The sequence below is a fragment of the Rhincodon typus genome, chromosome 32 (genome assembly GCF_021869965.1).
Source record: "Rhincodon typus isolate 14 chromosome 32, sRhiTyp1.1, whole genome shotgun sequence".
Taxonomy (NCBI): Eukaryota; Metazoa; Chordata; class Chondrichthyes; order Orectolobiformes; family Rhincodontidae; genus Rhincodon; species Rhincodon typus.
In genome coordinates this window covers 9,008,667-9,025,865 of record NC_063363.1, presented here as the reverse complement: position 1 = coordinate 9,025,865, position 17,199 = coordinate 9,008,667, and the positions used below count along the sequence as shown (strand labels likewise).

The following is a 17,199-nucleotide window of genomic DNA, read 5'->3' as shown; positions in this document are numbered from 1 at the left end:
TAGGGGAGGTTGAGGGGAGCTGAGGGCAGTCTGGGGAGGTTAATGTCGTCTGGGTCGGGAGGGAATGGGGAGCACAGCTTGGGGGAGGACATGGCCATGCCAACCGTGAACAGTAATAATTGGCACCAGAGTGCGTTGTGTCTTGGCCGAGTGTCTGAACTGGGAGAGACTTGACTGGCACAGGAGCTGGTGTCGTCATGCCTTCTGTGTACTAGTGGGGCATCACTTGGCACCAGCATGACTGGTATAACACTCGGAGGGTGTCCATGCCAAGAGAATTAAGAAGAAAAAAATACTCCCATTCATATCACTGTCTCCTTCATAGGCAGTCCCTCTGGATCGAGGATGACTTGCCACCAAGCCGATTCGATGGGTTTTGAGATTGCGGATAAATCACGCATGTGATCAGTGGACTTTGTTATGTGGTGTTGATTGAAAGGTTGGTGAGATGGGTTATTTGGAGATTTGTGCACTCCATCTGACCTCCAAAATCACCTCAATGAAGTTTCAATGTGTTTGGTGCTGTCCTGGATAAACCTATATTCTGGCTGATCATAGGCTCAGATCATCCATGATTCTGTAGGCATGTTTCATTGACCTTTTCAATGATGCTTTGAGGACATCCCTAAAATGTTTCCCCACTGTCCTCTTGAAATCTTCCCCCTTGACTAAGTTCTAGTAGAGAGGTTGCTTTGGAATTTTCATGTCAGGTATGTGAACTACTTGGAACCTCTAAAGGTGCTGATCTTTGAGTAATTAGTATCTCATTGGATAAGTTGGCTTTCATATATATCATGCTTTTCATGACCAGCAGATACTTCAAAGAGTTCACAGTGAATGAAATAATTGTCAAGCTGAGACCACTTTAATATATTGCATGAACTTGAATATTGGTCAATGTCATTCCCACTTCTAGCCAAAGTAATCACGGTTTGGTAGGAGCAGTCTCTATGAGGCAACTGTGCATTAGCACGACAATATATGAGGCTAGATTTCAACCCTCCAAAGATTTTACTTGTGTAAAAGCCAACCCTCTCCATTTTAACTAAAAGTTTGGTCCTACGTACTCATGTAAAAGTTGAATTTCTATGGTAGTTGATCACAGTCTCATTCAACATGGTCAGAAATTTCCTGTTGTCTGGGTGCTATAAATTTTGTCTTTTCAGACATCTGATTGCTTAACATTACACTTCTAAACACATCTCATCAATTATAATACCAAATGTAAGGAAGATAGCACAATTTTGTGCCTGACTGCTATTGAGTAGCATCCTCAATTTGACGATTGCTGAATCACTTTGTATTGTAATTTTACAATGAGCCAGAACAAGGTGGTGTGTCCTGGGCCCACCTCTGCCAGGATGGGGATTGAGCTCCCTCCTGGTGTTGCTCTGATCCACGTACTAGCCAGCTAGCCAAGTTAACTAACCATCTATATTTTGTACTCTCCCCATCCCTCACTAAATTTGTCAATATTGAAATGCAGTGTTATATGTAACTAAAACCAGAGGATGTCAATTTGTCCTGATGTCAGTGGAAAGGAAGGACTTGCATTCATAGAGTGACTTTTATGATCTTGAGATGGTCAAAAATGCTGGTCACCAATGAAACACTTTTCAAGTGTATTCACTGGTGTAATGTTTTTAGTGTGTGGGGATAAATTATTACTCCATGCACCAGAGAGAGCTCTCTTGCTGTTCTTCACAACAGTGCTGTGAGATCTTTTATATGCACCTGAGAAAGTAAACTGGACCCAATTTAATAACTCACTGGAAAGCTGGCACTTTCGACAGTGTAGCACTCACTCAGTACTGCACTTGAATCTTGGCAGAGATTATGTCCTCAACTGTCCAAAGTGGGATTTGATCCCACAACTTTCTAATTCTAACGTGTTAGTGCTGCCTGTGAGCCACAGTTGACTCTCTTCACTGGCTAATGTCACTGATGTAATGATAACTTCTCACACCACAGGAGGCATTAGGATTTTTTGGGTTAGTAAGCCAGGCCATGGTATCAAAGGAAACAAACGTTGTAATATTTCACAAAGCAGAATGCTATAAACTTGCTTCTCAATGATACAGTCAGACTGGTCATTCTATAAAATTTGAACTCGTGCTTGGATGCCTCTGTTCAAAACTGTTTGTTGAAGAGTGACTTTTATTCAATCGCATTCCTGTTAAATTTCTTCTGCTTATTTGTCTTGTAGCCCAGAATCCCAAGGAGTAATCAGCGGTGTTGTATTCCTCATCATTCTTTTCTGTTTCATCCCTGTTCCTTTTCTGCACTGCTGGGTGAAGGAGCAATGTATCAGCTTTCCTCATGATGTGGTAAGTTATCTGCTTCTGTGCCAAAAATATTTTTGTTTGGATGGACTACTGTCATATCCCTAAGCTGGTTTTCAGTATGCTGTTCCTAACTCAAACAAAATTACCCTGTACCTTGCTTGCTTTAAGAGCAATACTGGGTGATCAACATCTGAAATTCACATGTGATCACCTAGAGACTGCTCAAACAGCAGAGAGACTGAATAGTGTTATTCCAGTCTGATCATTTGCATTACAAATGTAATAGAACACTATTGATGAATCCCGCAATCATAATGCCACCATATAACCTTTAACATTACAAAAAAGATACACTTCAAGCAAATACCTCATTGACTGTAAAGCACTTTGAGTCTGCCATGGTCATAAAAAGCCACAATACAAATGCGTGTGCTTCATTATGACCTTGAAGTATTTGCCATGTTTTCCCAAAGCTTGGAGGTATAATACTGCCATCAGTAATCCTTGCTGTTTCAGTAACATGGAACTGGGTATGATTCATTCGTGAACCTTCGACAATCCATCATCTCCTGTGCTTCATCTCCCAGCAGTTACATTGCGAACCAGTTCCTTTAACCTGACAGTTCTGTGCTTCCACATCTCTGATGTTGGGCTAAAGGAACTGATATTAGTATTGAATTCCATCCCTAAGCCCCTCCACCTCACTTTCCTCCTTGAAGACACTTCCTAAAGCCTACCTGTTGAACAAAGCTACTGGTCATCAGATCTAATATCTCTGAATGTGGCTCAGGTCATTGAGTACATTTAAGACTGAGATAGATAGGTTCTTGATTATCAAGGGGATCAAGGGTTACAGGGATAAAGCAGGAGAATGGGATTGAGGAACTTATCAGCCATGATGGAATGGCAGAGCAGACTCGACAGGCTAAATGGCCTAATTTCTGTTCCTATGTCTTATTGTCTTATGGTCTTATTTGTTTTTTCATGGTCCTGTGATGCATCTGGGATGTTCCATAATTGTTTTGTTATTCCATATACCTACAGCCTTGGGGGATGAAAATTCAAGGCTGTTGTGAAAAAGTTTTCTTCTCAGTCTAAAACAAGTTTACAGTCATCTTTTCATTAAGCTTTTGGTCACCTGTCTTTGTATTGTTTTTATGTAGCTTTGTGTCACATTTTATCTGATGACAGTTCAGTGTGTCTCGGAACGTCTTGCTATATTAGGGATGGTGTACAAATACATAAATACATAAATATATGGTACATAAATACATTTGCTGTTAGGGCAAATATTTTTCACATGCCTGCCCCAACAAGCAAAATTGTCGTTAGTATTTAGTTTTACAATGGTCTCAATAAATAGCAGACAAATTGCAAACTTTCATGAGACAAAAGCACTACATGAGGAACAGACATATTTTACTTAGAGTGCACTTGGGGTGTCATGGGAAGATATGAGGCCACACTTCTTACAACTCCCCACAGTCGGGTGTCCAGATAGTGTAGAATGAAACTCAGAAGACGGAGACATGGTGTCAAAATTGCTGTAACGTACCTCTTAGCAGTCTTCCTGAACATCTGGCGGTAGCAGTGTGAACTGAAACTGGCACTTCACAGAAGTTTATGCTGTGACCCACAGGAAAAAGAGAGACAAAATATGAAGTCATTGCTAAAAATGTCGATTTTTTTTTAATGCTGTGATTTTATTTGAATTTGTGCTTTCAGTTTGTACAGCTGATTGGGGCACTCCTTGTCATCTGCTGCATGATATTCCTGGGGTTCGCAGATGACGTCTTGAACTTGCAATGGAGACACAAGTTGCTACTGCCGACCATGGCATCCCTGCCTCTTCTCATGGTGTACTTTACCAACTTTGGTAATACCATGATTGTGGTACCAAAGCCATTTCGCTTTCTTTTGGGTCTTCATTTAGACTTGGGTAAGTTCTGAAGCTTGGAGTCTCCCGCCTGCTAGTAGCTGCTGTTCAGCTAAAGCAAAACCAGAATTTACAAATCACTTTGATCTTTATTCTGTCTGATGTTTTGCAGATTTGTGAGAAAGAGATACAGTATTTCTATTAGACTGGTCTTTAGCATTTTCTAGTGTTACCAGGATTCTACTCTGGTTAATTTTATGTTTGTGACAACATGGAATTAGTGCGGCAACTTTACAAAATGTTATGCATTGACAAGCCAATCTGTTTCCTTCTTGTAAGCAGGCAATATTGAACTCGGACTGAGTTAGGCTGGTCATTTACGGTTGGACATTTATAATGGACATTGGCGTTATAAATAGAGGTTGAAATTCATGTGTTCAGGACCACTGCGATGTCAACTCATTGGGGGGAAACTGCCATAGGGCCAAAGGAGGATGGAACCGTGACTAGTGAATCTAGCACATAGTTAGAGGACAGTAATCTCAAAGGTAAAATCCCAATAGTCCTACCAAACAATTTGAAAGATATTAGATGACCGGTGATGGTTTAACCGAAAGGTCACCACACCTGAGGTGAAGGGAGAGGTTTAGAGGGAGGGTCCTTCATGATGATTTCAATCAGTGCAAGAATTGACACTGTGTTGTTTGGCATCACTCTGCATCGCAAACCAGCCATCCACCAGCTTGAACTAAACGACTCTGTAGTAATCTTAATCAGGAAGTCATGAGCAGGCAGATCGATGTGGATTTGTAACCTATATGGAGAGGTTTCTGTTCTGATTTTTGTTTGCTAGTTTTGCTGATATCGCATTTGGGTGTGCAGTAATATAGCCATGAGAAATGGTAGGCAGCCAGTATTTATGTTCTCTTTTAAGTAGCAGCTAGAAAGAATTCTTACCATAAGATAACTAGCATTATGCATGTTTTAGATCTGTTTTAATTGAGAATTAAGATATTCTTGGTGTAAAGCAATGTTGTAAGCTTTAGTTTTTTGAGGGTCAATAGATTGAATAACAGATCAAATGGATTCTTTCTCGATTGGACATACCAAATAAATTCCTGTGTAAATATCCATCTTTATGTTTGTTATTCCCTTTCAGGAATCCTGTATTATGCATATATGGGAATACTGGCAGTGTTCTGTACAAATGCTATCAACATTCTTGCTGGCATCAATGGCATTGAGGCTGGACAGTCTCTAGTGATTGCCACGTCCATCATTGTTTTCAATTTAATCGAGTTAAATGGTAAGTTGACCGAAATGTAGAGTTTAGATGCTTTAGCCTCGTGTTCTCGGAGGCGGGACATTTTCATTTTACTCTACGTTTGTGGCTTGTGTTATTTTCCTGATTCCAGTTGATTGTTTTGAAAATGCCATGACACTTTGCCCCTAACCTCATAGGTTCAGCTTATGTGAAATCATGGACCATCATTTTCCAGTAATAATTTGGAAGAATTGATTCAGGATTTGAAATATCCTAACACCCAAGATTTTAAGGGAACCTATCAACTAGATATAAAATGTAGATGCATTGATGATTCACAGAATAAGGAAAAATTATGAAGCCTTTTTCTATCCCTTATTGAAATCTTCAAGATATGAAGTGGAAAAGATAGGGTAGATAAAGGTTGGAGTGTCTAGAACTAAGGAGCATAGTCTGAGAATTAGGGCTAGACTGTTCAGGAGAGATGTTAGGAAGCACTTCTGCAACAAAGGGTGTTAGATGTTTGGAACTCTTCTGCAAAAGACAATGAATGCAGGATCAGTTGTTAGTTTTAAATTTGAGGTTTTTTTTTGTTAAGCAAAGATTTTAAGGGATATGGGCCAAAGGCAGCTATATGGGATTAGGCCACAGATCGACCATGATCTCATTGAATGGCGGAACAGGCTTGAGGGGCTGAATGGCCTACTGCTGTTCCCATCATAGGTTGAACTGTAGCTACTAGCTGCCTTATGGAGTTGTGAAAGGCATGTTTTAGATAATGTATAAAAAAGGTGAGGGTAAAACATTAATTAAATGTTCGAGTTGCAGCCATATCGTTGGCCATGCAGACTGTGTACCTAGCTCGAAGATCTTTGTTGAAATAAGGAGACAACAAGGGACAGTGCTGCATTCCCTTGCACTAATATTCTTTGCACTTGAGAGCAAAAAAAATCTGTAGGTAAGGATCAGGAGGTTTAGAGACAATTTGAGGATTTTTTTTTCCACCCAGAAGCTGGTGTGTATCTGGAACTCACTGCCTAAAAGGAGGTTGAGGCAGGAACCCTCAAGGCGTTGTAGAAGTATTTAGATGAGCATCTGAAACACCAAACAGAAGGCTACAGGCTAAGTACTGGAATATAGGATTAGAGTAGATAATTGCTTGATGACCAGTGCAGACATAATGGGGTGTATCTGTGTTGGCTGTTCTCTCATTAGAGAGAGACAATTGGTGGTGGTTTAACCTGTGGGTCACCAAACCTCAGCAAGGGGCAAAAAAGTGGGACCCTAATGGTGACTTGTGCCAATTTGGGAATTGAACTATATGACTCTTTGACCCTACTTTAAGTTTTCTATCTAAAGATCATCAATATGACTGAAACGGTTTTTATCTGCACAGATGCTGCTAGACCTGCTGGATATTTCCAGTGTTTTCTATTTTAGAGTTTAAATTGAATTTTCACAGTAGCATTCTGACTTAGTATTCTTTAAAAAGGCAAAACATATAAATACAAATTACTAGTTAGGCCATAAGACTTATAAGAAATAGGAATAGAAGTAGGTAGTTTGGCTCCTTGAGCCTGCTCCGCCATTCAGTAGAATCATGGCAGATTCAACATTCCTCAAGTTCACGTTCCCCCCCTTTCCCTGTAAACCTTGATTTCGCTTGCCAATCAAGAGTTTATCTTTCTCAGCCTTAAATGTACTAAAGGACTCTGTCCCCGCAGTTCTCTGTGGCAAGGAGTTCCAAAGACAGTCAACCCTCTGACAGAAGAAATTTCTTCTCTTCTCAGTCTTTAATTTACGAAGTTGCACATCAAAAATGACACTCTCACTTTAGACACTTTCCCTACGTAACAACAGCTAAAGCGTAAAAAGATAGTTCATTTTATATTAAACTCTTTGGCTGATCCAAACGATGTTTTAAAAAACATTGTATGAACACCAAGCTCATTCTTTTACCATTTGACTCAAGCTAAGCACAAAAGTCGGTGGAATTAACTACCAAAAATTTGACCTCTGATTTGTACTCTTGGCCAGTCCTAGCCTGGGTGGTGCTATAGGTCAGACAGTTGGTCTTAGCCATCTGAAGTCAGGGAGGGCAAAATTTGGATGTCTCTCTTGGTTGAAAGCTGCTAGCAGTGATGAAGAATGCAAGTCTGTGTAAAGTGAGGCCATAGTGACGCTCGGAGGCCTGACGAAAAGTAATGAAGAGAAAAATTTTGAGAAGACATTTAAAAAAAGACTGAGAGAAAGCAAGATGGAGGGATTAAAGAAGGGAGTTCAAGTAAGATAACAGCACGGTGATCGAGAATATGGGGCAAACTATACAGGGATCATGATAAGGGATCAGACCAAGGTCAAGAGCAACTAACTAAGGAAGGAGAAATGGCTGAGGAAGTCAAAAGTGGGACGGGGAGCGTTGCTGGGAAAGAATTTGCGAATTTATGTAGCACCTTTTTAATAACCTCAGACTCCCAAAGTTTAACTAACAATGAAATACTTCTGAAGTGTGGTCACTGTTGTAATGTAGGAAATGCTGGAGCCAGTGTGATAATTAGCAGATAATCAGGATATCTTTGGGTCAGGCCACCTATGGCAAAATAACCTGTCAACAAACATTTATATTAGATTATCCATTTGGTTGGGGCACCCTTGGAAACACATCCCAACACCAGTTGATGGAACAGACTTGAGGGGATGAATAGCCTCAAGGTTATGGTGGTTGCTACGAATTGCTTTGTTTTGGAAATTAAATGGATCGACTTTTGTTTTTCTTCTCAGAGTGTCAGAAAAGCAACATCTTTTAGCTGTAAATTGATATTGAAAATAAATGAAGGAAAACTTATATGGAACGATTAAACCAAGAGATTACAACTGCTCTGGTTAATGGTATTCTCTCTTGCGTATGGGGTAAATATTAACAATTTTTTTCTCCCCTTTTAGGTGACTACAAAGATGACCACATATTCTCCTTGTACTTCATGATACCATTTTTCTTCACCACGTTAGGACTGCTGTACCATAACTGGTATGATAACTTATTACATTACTGTTGTTTCACTTCACACAATTAACACTAGGTGCAGATGCACCCAATCCTTGCAAGTATCAACTCAGAAAGTGCACATTAGCCAACAATCATGTTTGCACTGATGTTTTCTTTTTCCTGTGCATTTCTTGGATTAGGCCTTCTCCCTACTCAATAAGTAAAATATGCATCAAACAAACGATGTTCAAAAGGGAACAGGAAGGCAGCAACCATTTGCAAATAGATTGTAGCTTGTGACCAATAAAACAAATAGGGTGGAGTTTAATTCTTGAAGTTCATTTTGATGTTGTAAAATTGATTTCAAAATATAAATGTTACAGCACAAAATCCGGCAATTTGGACCAACTGGTCAGGGCTGGTGTTCATGTACTACAGAATCTCCTCCCAAGTCTATCTCATCCAACTTTACCTGCATATCTTTCTAGTCTTTTTTGTGTATTTTGCTAGCTTCACCTTTAAAGGTGCTTGCTGTTTGTCTCAGCCACCTCCACATGATTGAGTTTCACATTCTTAACCACACTGAGTAAAGAAGTTGCTCTTCAATTCCGTAACAGATTTATTAGAAATTAACTTCTGTTTAAGGCCTTTTTGGGCTCCCTACAAATCCATAAAGCAATTTGATTGTTATTGTATGTCGTATTTGTTTTACATGAAACTAGCTGTTCCAGTCTCAAGTGGGAAGAATATTTGCTTACTATCTGCTCTATTTGAATATACAGTACTTATAAGGCATCTATTCAAGGACTTCCATGTGAGGATGATTCTCCAGGTATTGCAGCAATCTTGGAGATCCCTAATTTAATTTCTTAAGTATACTTGTCAAGCTCAGAACCTCGAAACGTAGGCCATTCAAGTCCTCGAACCAGCTTCCCATACCCAAATTATTGATATCAGATTGTGAACAGCTAGGTGCTAAGCACCAATGAATGCACTACCACACTACTCACAGCCTGTCACCCTGAAAATGACCTATTTATTCTTCCGATCATTAAGCAACCCTTAACCCATGCCATTACCCCTATCTCACGTGCTGTAATCTTGTTAACTAACCTGTTTGGAGCTTTATCGAAAGCCTTTTGAAAATTCAAGTACCTGAAGAATAGTTATACTATTTCTACATAGAGCATCCTGCCACATCCTGTGAAAGGATACATTTTTAAAAATTCCTTTTCCAATTGCTAAGTGCAAGGAAAGTCCAACTGAATGGACTGTCATGCCATGCCTTCATATCCCTTTGAAAAAGCCAGAAACTGCAGCAAAAGAAAGGGAAACTACCTTTAAAAAGAAACTGAATATGGGATCACTGCGTGTATGCAGCGTCAGAACAGAGGGGGAATAGGTAGTCGAATTCCTTTTTCCACGGTGATTTACTCTATGCTGGAAGTTTGGAGATATGTCACAGTTTGTTGGTGGCACAGTGGCTGAGTAGTTAGCACTGCTGTCTCACAGCACCAGGGACTTGGGTTCAATTCCACCCTCGGGCGACAGTCTGTGTTTGCACATTGTTCCTGTGCCTGCGTGGGTTTCCTCCCACAGTCCAAAGATGTGCAGGTTAGGTGCATTGGCCATGCTAAATTGCCCATAGTGTCCAGGGATGTGCAGGCTAGGTAGATTAGTCATGGGAAAAGGGATAGCCTGGGGGGTGGATCTAGGTTGGATGTTCTTCGGACAGTTGGTGTGGACTTGGTGGGCCAAATGGCCTGCTTCCACACTGTCGGAATTCTATGATTCTATTCAATGAAAGCTGTTTTGACCTGTACTCCTTCATGTGCTGCAGGTATCCTTCTAACGCCTTTGTGGGCGACACTTTCTGTTACTTTGCGGGAATGACATTCGCAGTGGTTGGGATCCTTGGCCACTTCAGTAAGACCATGATGCTGTTCTTCATCCCTCAGGTGCTCAACTTTCTCTACTCGGTACCTCAGCTCTTCCGTATTGTTCCATGCCCACGACACAGACTGCCGAGGTACATTCACGTTTACGTACCAGATGTACATTTGTAAGAACTGGAGTGAGACTCTCTTCCAGGAAGCATGCTATTTCTGATGGAGGGAACAAATGTGCGACCTCTTGGTGAACCTTTGTCAACCAACAAATTATAATGAAGCAGGTTAAGGCCACTGAGATACCATTTTGAAGGAGCACAAAATGTTTTCAAATGCATTGTCAGTATCTAATATTAACCTTTAAATACTGAAACTTGGGAGGATGGGATGTGAAGGAATTCCAGTTTGCTTCTTGCACATTTAACCATGAAGTTGTCTTAGATACTGTGTAAATATGTCTACAAATAGACCTCGTATTACATGTACAGAATATGTAATATGTGGTGGAAAGCAATGTATTAATCATATTTCACTTTCCTTCGCTGCTTTCACACCCAGGTTAGATCCTCGTACTGGAAAACTGGGCATGAGTTACTCAAGATTCAAAACTAAGGATTTGCCTAGACTTGGAGATTTCATATTAAGGGTACTTGTTTTATTAACTGCTGTGTTTTCTGTGGCCTTTGTTGGGGTGGAATGTCTTGTAACTGAATTTATCATTATGATCTGAATAAGGTTATAGCACCATGCCAGGAGTAAGTAAATTTAACAGGTGTTCTTGTAAGAGAATACAACACCAAATTTGGTTTGGAAACACGACTCTGTTGCCAGGTTGCCTGCAGCCAACTTTGTATTACATACCCCATTTAGTTCCTTTGCAACTTTTGCTTTAAAACTAAATGTATTTCCTTGTAGCAAATTCAAGTCTTGATGGTGTGAAATAAAACCCATTGTCACTTCTGAAATCATGTTAATCGAACGTAGTTATCACACCTTCCTGAAATCTTCTGCATTCAAGGAACAAAATACTGAAAATGAAATGGAACAGCCTTCTACACATGCCACCATTATGTATTTAACAATAACAAGAGTCTGAAGTGATATGCTAATGCTACGTGAAATGCAGCATTTCAGATACGATGAGGTTCCGTGTAAATATAAGTTCCTCTTGAGTTAAAGTGGCAGATTTTGCTCATTGGTAGCACCTGTGCCTCTGTCGGAATGATGTCCAATTACTTTAATATAAAAATTGAGGTTGACATTCCAGGGCAGCGCTGAGAGAATACAACAGTCAGAAGTAGTATTTTTCCAATGAGGCTTTAACAGATGTCCTTTCTACCCATTCAGATGGATGAGAGAGATGCAGCAGTGTTCAAAGAAAAGTAGGGGAGCTATCTCTTATAAAAACAGAGAGTGCTGGAGAGTCTCAGTAGATCTGGCAGCATCTGTGGAGAGAGAAGCAGCATTAACATTTCAAGCCCATTCACAGGGTGATATCAGAGTTGAAACGTCAACTGTTTTTCTCCATGGATGCTGCCAAACCTGCTGTGCTGCTCCACCAGTTTGTATTTTATTTCAGAGTATTTGTGTTCACTGCATTTTACTTTGATTTGAGTTTTCCAGCTGTCTTTGTCAATGTTTACCTCTCAAGCGACATCACTAAAGCAGATTATCTGGCAATTATCAAGTTGTTCTTGTGGGAGTTTGCTACGTGCATTTCCTATATTAAGCACTTAAAACGTTTTAAATTATAAACATTATTGTATGTGTAGCACTTTGTGGCATATTAAGAAGCTGGGGCATCATAGAAATAGAGTTTCATTTTCTTTTAATCTAGCCCATCATTTTCCTCCTCCTGATGTTGCGTCTGCTGGTTACAGATTTTGTAGTGATAGCAACAACTTATTTTAGTTAATTTTATTGTACTATTATCTATACGCCACTGTCAGGTTTCTATTTTATGTGGATACTATTATTGAATAATTTAGACCGAAAGCTGTAAATCTATTTGCTTCTGATTTGATTTAAATTGCTTTTAGAAAGTCTAATTCATGTTATTTGCACTACAGTGATTTGGTTGTTTATGATCAATATTTAAAATTACAATCTAAGGAATAAATAAAATTGTACTTCCTAAATGAGCGAAAGTTATGTTTGCTCAAAGTGAGACAAATCAATACAAAGCACCTTTCTCAATGGGAGTACCAGCTAATCTCACCTAATGAGCCAGTCACAGAGATCATCAGACCAAGATCATGTGGAGGGAAATCTTTCTTTAAAATAAGCTGGGAAGCAGTGAAGACTTCAATTTGGTAATGAATGCTAACACTGTTTTTTGTAGGTGGCTGACAAATTCCAGCTGGCAGATGTGAAACGTGGAATTGGAGAAAACGACGAGTACACAGAGTGCAACAACCTCACTCTGCTAAACTTTGTAATAAAGCTGATCGGCCCAACACATGAGAGAACCCTGACCATTATACTTCTGCTCATCCAGGTGAGAGTTGCTACAAGCAGCAGAAACTTCGCACCAATTCCACTTAACCAATAGAGCAGATGAAAGATGTTTTAAAGTGTTAGTTGTTGCTATGGAGACAAAGTTGCTTTGGGCGGCATTAGTGGTTTCTTACAATTTTGCTGTAATTCCTTGTGTTTATTTGTAAATGGTTAAACATAGCTTTGCCAAATTCACCAAAGGTAAATCTTGTGACCTGTGATCCTGAACAAAGCCCATTACGTCCTATTCACCACAGCTAGTCAGTAAGTGGAGCAGAGATTTTTTAATAACTATTATTGGCTTTAGGACAACAGGGTAGAAATCAGCCTTTTGCAGGATTATAAAGTTTGCTGTATCACCAAACATTGTTTTAACCAGCACCCTCAATAAACCGGCAAAAATTATCTACCTGACATAACAGACGTTTACCGTACTACCACGATGCCTGAGTAATCAGTTCAGGGTGCAAATTCGAAGGTTCTATGCTGGTAATTTTTATTTCAGGCAGAGTTGCAATTTTACTTAAGTGATTTATTCTGCAAATAAAGAACAGAGTGTGCGAACCCCCTGCATTACAATCATTTCGGCTAAACTTGCAGTCTTTCTGAGCAGTTCTTCCAAATTCTAGGTAGAAAATTATTGCACTGAATGCATACATTTGTGAAATTTACAAGAAATTGTTTTTATGTTTGATGTTTGTGACCCCTGGAGTTTGAGAGTTTTGTTTCCTGTCTATGGCCTGGCACCAGTTAACAGTGGAGGAGGCTATAAATAAAGGACACAGTTTAAGAATAAATTGTCTCTTTTAGGACAAAGATGGGGTGACATTTCTTTCTCTGTGAATCATTAGTCTATAGAATTCTCCTCTTCAGTGGAGATAGGGTCAGTGAATATATTTATTCAAGGCAGAGTTTCATTGACTTTCGATGGAAAAGGGAGTGTGTGGTAATGAGGTGAGGGGAGACAGGAAAGTGATGTTGAGACCACAACCAGATCAGCCATGATTTTATCAAATGGTGAAGCAGATGAAAGGGCTGAATGGCTACCTCCTGATATTAGTTACTATGTTTTAAATTGCTAAACTTAAACTGTGGCACCAATTTGACTAAATTTGTAGAATTAGATGCATTTTATATTTGTTCAACTTTGCAAAAGATTCAGGGAGACAACTCAATTTAAATATTTTGCTTGTTCTGTGCTTTTAACCTTGCAATTTTCTTCTCAACCCCATCATCCAGGTCACTGGAAGTGCTTTTGCTTTCACAGTCCGTTATCATCTGGTCCGCTGGTTTTACGATGTTTGATTCTCAATCAAAAATACTTGAGATGTAGTATGGGTTATTCCTATTCTGGGAGTGAGCTATTTTCCTTATTCCCCCATACTGGAGAGTTAATCGCTACTGTAGATGAATGTAATTTTTTTTTTGTCTATTTCCGGTATCTATTGTCTGACTGTTAAATAATGTGCCTAAGAATTAAGTTTGAAGATTTTTGGTTCAATTTCCTTAGAAATTTTTGGAATCAGTTGATGGAATAGAGAATGTATAGTGACGGTTCTGTTTTTATATTTTAAGGGATCACTTGAAATAACATGGCTATATGTTTTCTCCAGTTTGTATGGGGATAATTTTAAATTCAATGTAAAATTTCCCTGAGTATGCACTTGGTGTATTGCACACCTCGTTGATGTATGTTCCTGCAAAATTCAGTGCAATATTTAAGGACTTTAGTTTATTTTACAGTGAGTACAGTATTTAAAAAGTACCTTAAAACTTGAAATCTTTGTCATCTTGAGACTAATTCTCACCTTCAATTATCTTTGTTCGTGTGATTCTGGGCTCTAATGTGCAGTAAGACACAAGCTCCTGTATTATTGCACTTCCCTGTTTAGACTTGGACATTTGGCATCCTGATTTAAATTCAGTCATAAAATATCCTTTCCAATTTCTTGTAACAGTGTTAGAATTTAAATAGTGTCTGTCACTGTTCATGCACTGGATCTTCAGTGGTATGAAAATTTTGAGAACCAAGAACAGTCCTCACTTAGACAGCAGTGTACACTGGCAGTAAGTGAGATCCCATTGATATACCTGAGCCTCCTCCCAAAGACTGTGCAGCTTGAAATTTTGAATATGGTGTGACCAAATATTAAGATGACTCCATTGCCAATAACGCTAGATATGATATCAAAGGGCCTGTGTGCTAGCCTATGCAACAGGGAACATCCATTTTATAATTTCAGGAAAATATAAAATTGAACACAGGTGAAAAGAGAACATTGCAATCTAGTTAGGTGACACATTCTCCAGTGACTCTTGCAGTTTTCCAGAATATGCAAACATTTTTGGCAGTGTCTAAGATACTGCAAGAGTTGTAAACGCTCCATCAGTCAAAGATAATAGTCTGGCCAGAATGCTGGTTAAATTGCCATCCTGCTTTAAAAGGCTAACTCCAGTCAAAAGGCAGGGATGGCCAAGCAGCTCCTACAAAGTAGTTTGTACATTTAAGGCATGTGGTATTCCTACGAGCCATGGCTGGTAATGAGTTTGCTATTAGGCAGTCTGTTGCCAAGGTCAAAAATCCAAAGAAATTGCTTGTCAGTTAAACAAAAGCAAAAGACTGCTGGAAATCAAAAAATAATGACAGAAAATGGGAGCATTCAGGCAACATTTGTGGAGAAAGAAACTGACTCAACATTTTTTAGGCTGGTCAACCTGAAGCATTGACATCATTTCTGTCTCCACAGATGCTACCAGACCTGCGGATTGTTTACAGCATTTTTGTTTCTAATGCTGTTGTTTAGTTTTTTTTTGAGAAAGACGAGTGTCATACTTGGAGACTAGGAATGAATGTATAAGCAAACTACGCAGTGCATGAAGCTCACAGAAATGTTGCTTTGAAATATAACTGGTACGCTTCAAGTGATAGTGATTTGTTTTTAACACTTTGGAATTCACATCAACCTGGAACCAACTTACTTGAAAATGCACAAAATTATTATGTCAGTCTTGATGGGATACTAATAACCAATCTGAACTGGGCACTTATTTAATATTAGTTTGCATCAGAAGCAGAAATCCTGTTGTCTGGATATTTTGGGTCTGAGAGAGACACTTTTCACTGTGAAGATGAGCTGTTGCAGGCTATGCACATGGTTACTGAAGTTATTTACCTACTGTTTAGAAGTCCTTTGTGTGAATAATTCACACCTTCTCTGTTAAATTTGCTGTTGCTCTGGTATGACCTCAATTCAGTGCATGGTAACTGGAAAGATTAATGATTGAATAATTGATTAAAGTGCAAGAGCATATCGCTTTTTATATGCAAGATTATATGAATTGTGTGTAGGTGTATAATTGAGACTTGGATACTTTGGAATTTAGGTAATATAAATGGCAAACGTGAGTTTGACAATTGTGACTTCAGTATCTAAATAAAATCTTTAAAGAAAGGAACTAATGAGAGCACTGTTTTTATATCAACCCAATAAACATGGAATAACAAATTTGAAATGAAACAATTTTGTGGTGCTTTATTAAGTAAAGCACGAGTGAATATTGAGGATGAGCTTTGTTCTGGGGGCCAAACAAAAAGAAAATCTTGTATTTATAGGGTGCCTTTCTCCAACTCGGCTCATCTCAAAGTACTTTACATCCAATGCAGAAATAGTTCATTTTGCTCTTTAAGCCTGTTCTGTCATCATGGCTAAACTGTGATCTAATTCCATGTACACACTTCGGCCCTCTATCCTTTAAAAATTAACTTCAGATAACACAACTTGTCAACCTCAGATTTAAGATTATTAATTTCATATCATATACAACTCAAAACATGAACTCCATTTCTCTTTCCAGTTTCTCCAGCACTTTGCACTTACTTGCTGCTCTTGAGAGAATGTCAGAATTAGCAGCAAGAATAAGCCCTTTGAGGCCAGTAACCCTTGCCTACATTTTCATTGAAGTGACATCCTTGGTTCAGTCAGTAGTCATAGATTCGTAGAGCTGTACAGCACAGAAACAGACCCTTTGGTCCAAGTCGTCTATGCCGACCAGATATCCTAAATTAACCTAATCCCATTTGCCAGCATTTGGCCATAGCCCTCTAAACCATTCCTATTCACATACCCATCTAGATGCCTTTTAAATGTTGAAATTGTACCAGCCTCCATCACATCCTCCGGCAGCTCATTCCATACATGCACCACCTTCTGTGTGGAAAAAGTTACCCCTTCAGCCCCTTTTAAATCTTTCCCCTCTCACCTTAAACCTATGCCCTCTAGTTTTGGACTCCCCTACCCTGGGGAAAAGACCATGACCATTCAACCTATCCATTGCCCCTCATGCTTTTTTAAACTTCTAATAAGGTCACACACAGCCTCTGATGCTCCAGGGAAAATAGTCCC

The 17,199-nt window shown here is 39.3% G+C and overlaps 1 protein-coding gene across 2 annotated transcripts; it reads left to right on the top strand.

Moving 5' to 3' along the window:
* The first annotated feature begins 119 nt into the window (after positions 1 to 119).
* dpagt1 (dolichyl-phosphate (UDP-N-acetylglucosamine) N-acetylglucosaminephosphotransferase 1 (GlcNAc-1-P transferase)) lies at positions 120 to 16,252 on the top strand. Of its 2 annotated transcripts, XM_048615402.1 has the most exons (9): positions 120 to 439; positions 2,207 to 2,327; positions 4,011 to 4,224; positions 5,321 to 5,467; positions 8,369 to 8,453; positions 10,252 to 10,440; positions 10,859 to 10,946; positions 12,642 to 12,797; positions 14,036 to 16,252. In XM_048615402.1, exons 3-9 carry the CDS (start codon positions 4,050 to 4,052, stop codon positions 14,099 to 14,101), a joined length of 906 nt encoding a protein of 301 aa, XP_048471359.1. In that variant the 5' UTR covers positions 120 to 439; positions 2,207 to 2,327; positions 4,011 to 4,049; the 3' UTR covers positions 14,102 to 16,252. The 2 variants fall into 2 exon arrangements, with proteins under 2 accessions (XP_048471359.1, XP_020378996.2); XM_020523407.2 differs by lacking the exon at positions 120 to 439 and having other exon boundaries at positions 2,081 to 2,327.
* Positions 16,253 to 17,199: the final 947 nt, after the last annotated feature.

Bases quoted from the DNA above. Each gene is read 5' to 3' on its own strand.
- dpagt1 (XM_048615402.1), top strand. From the start codon at position 4,050: ATGATATTCCTGGGGTTCGCAGATGACGTCTTGAACTTGCAATGGAGA. The intron at 5,468-8,368 runs GTAAGTTGACCG...CTCCCCTTTTAG, and splicing joins CAATTTAATCGAGTTAAATG to GTGACTACAAAGATGACCAC. The intron at 8,454-10,251 runs GTATGATAACTT...CATGTGCTGCAG, and splicing joins GGACTGCTGTACCATAACTG to GTATCCTTCTAACGCCTTTG.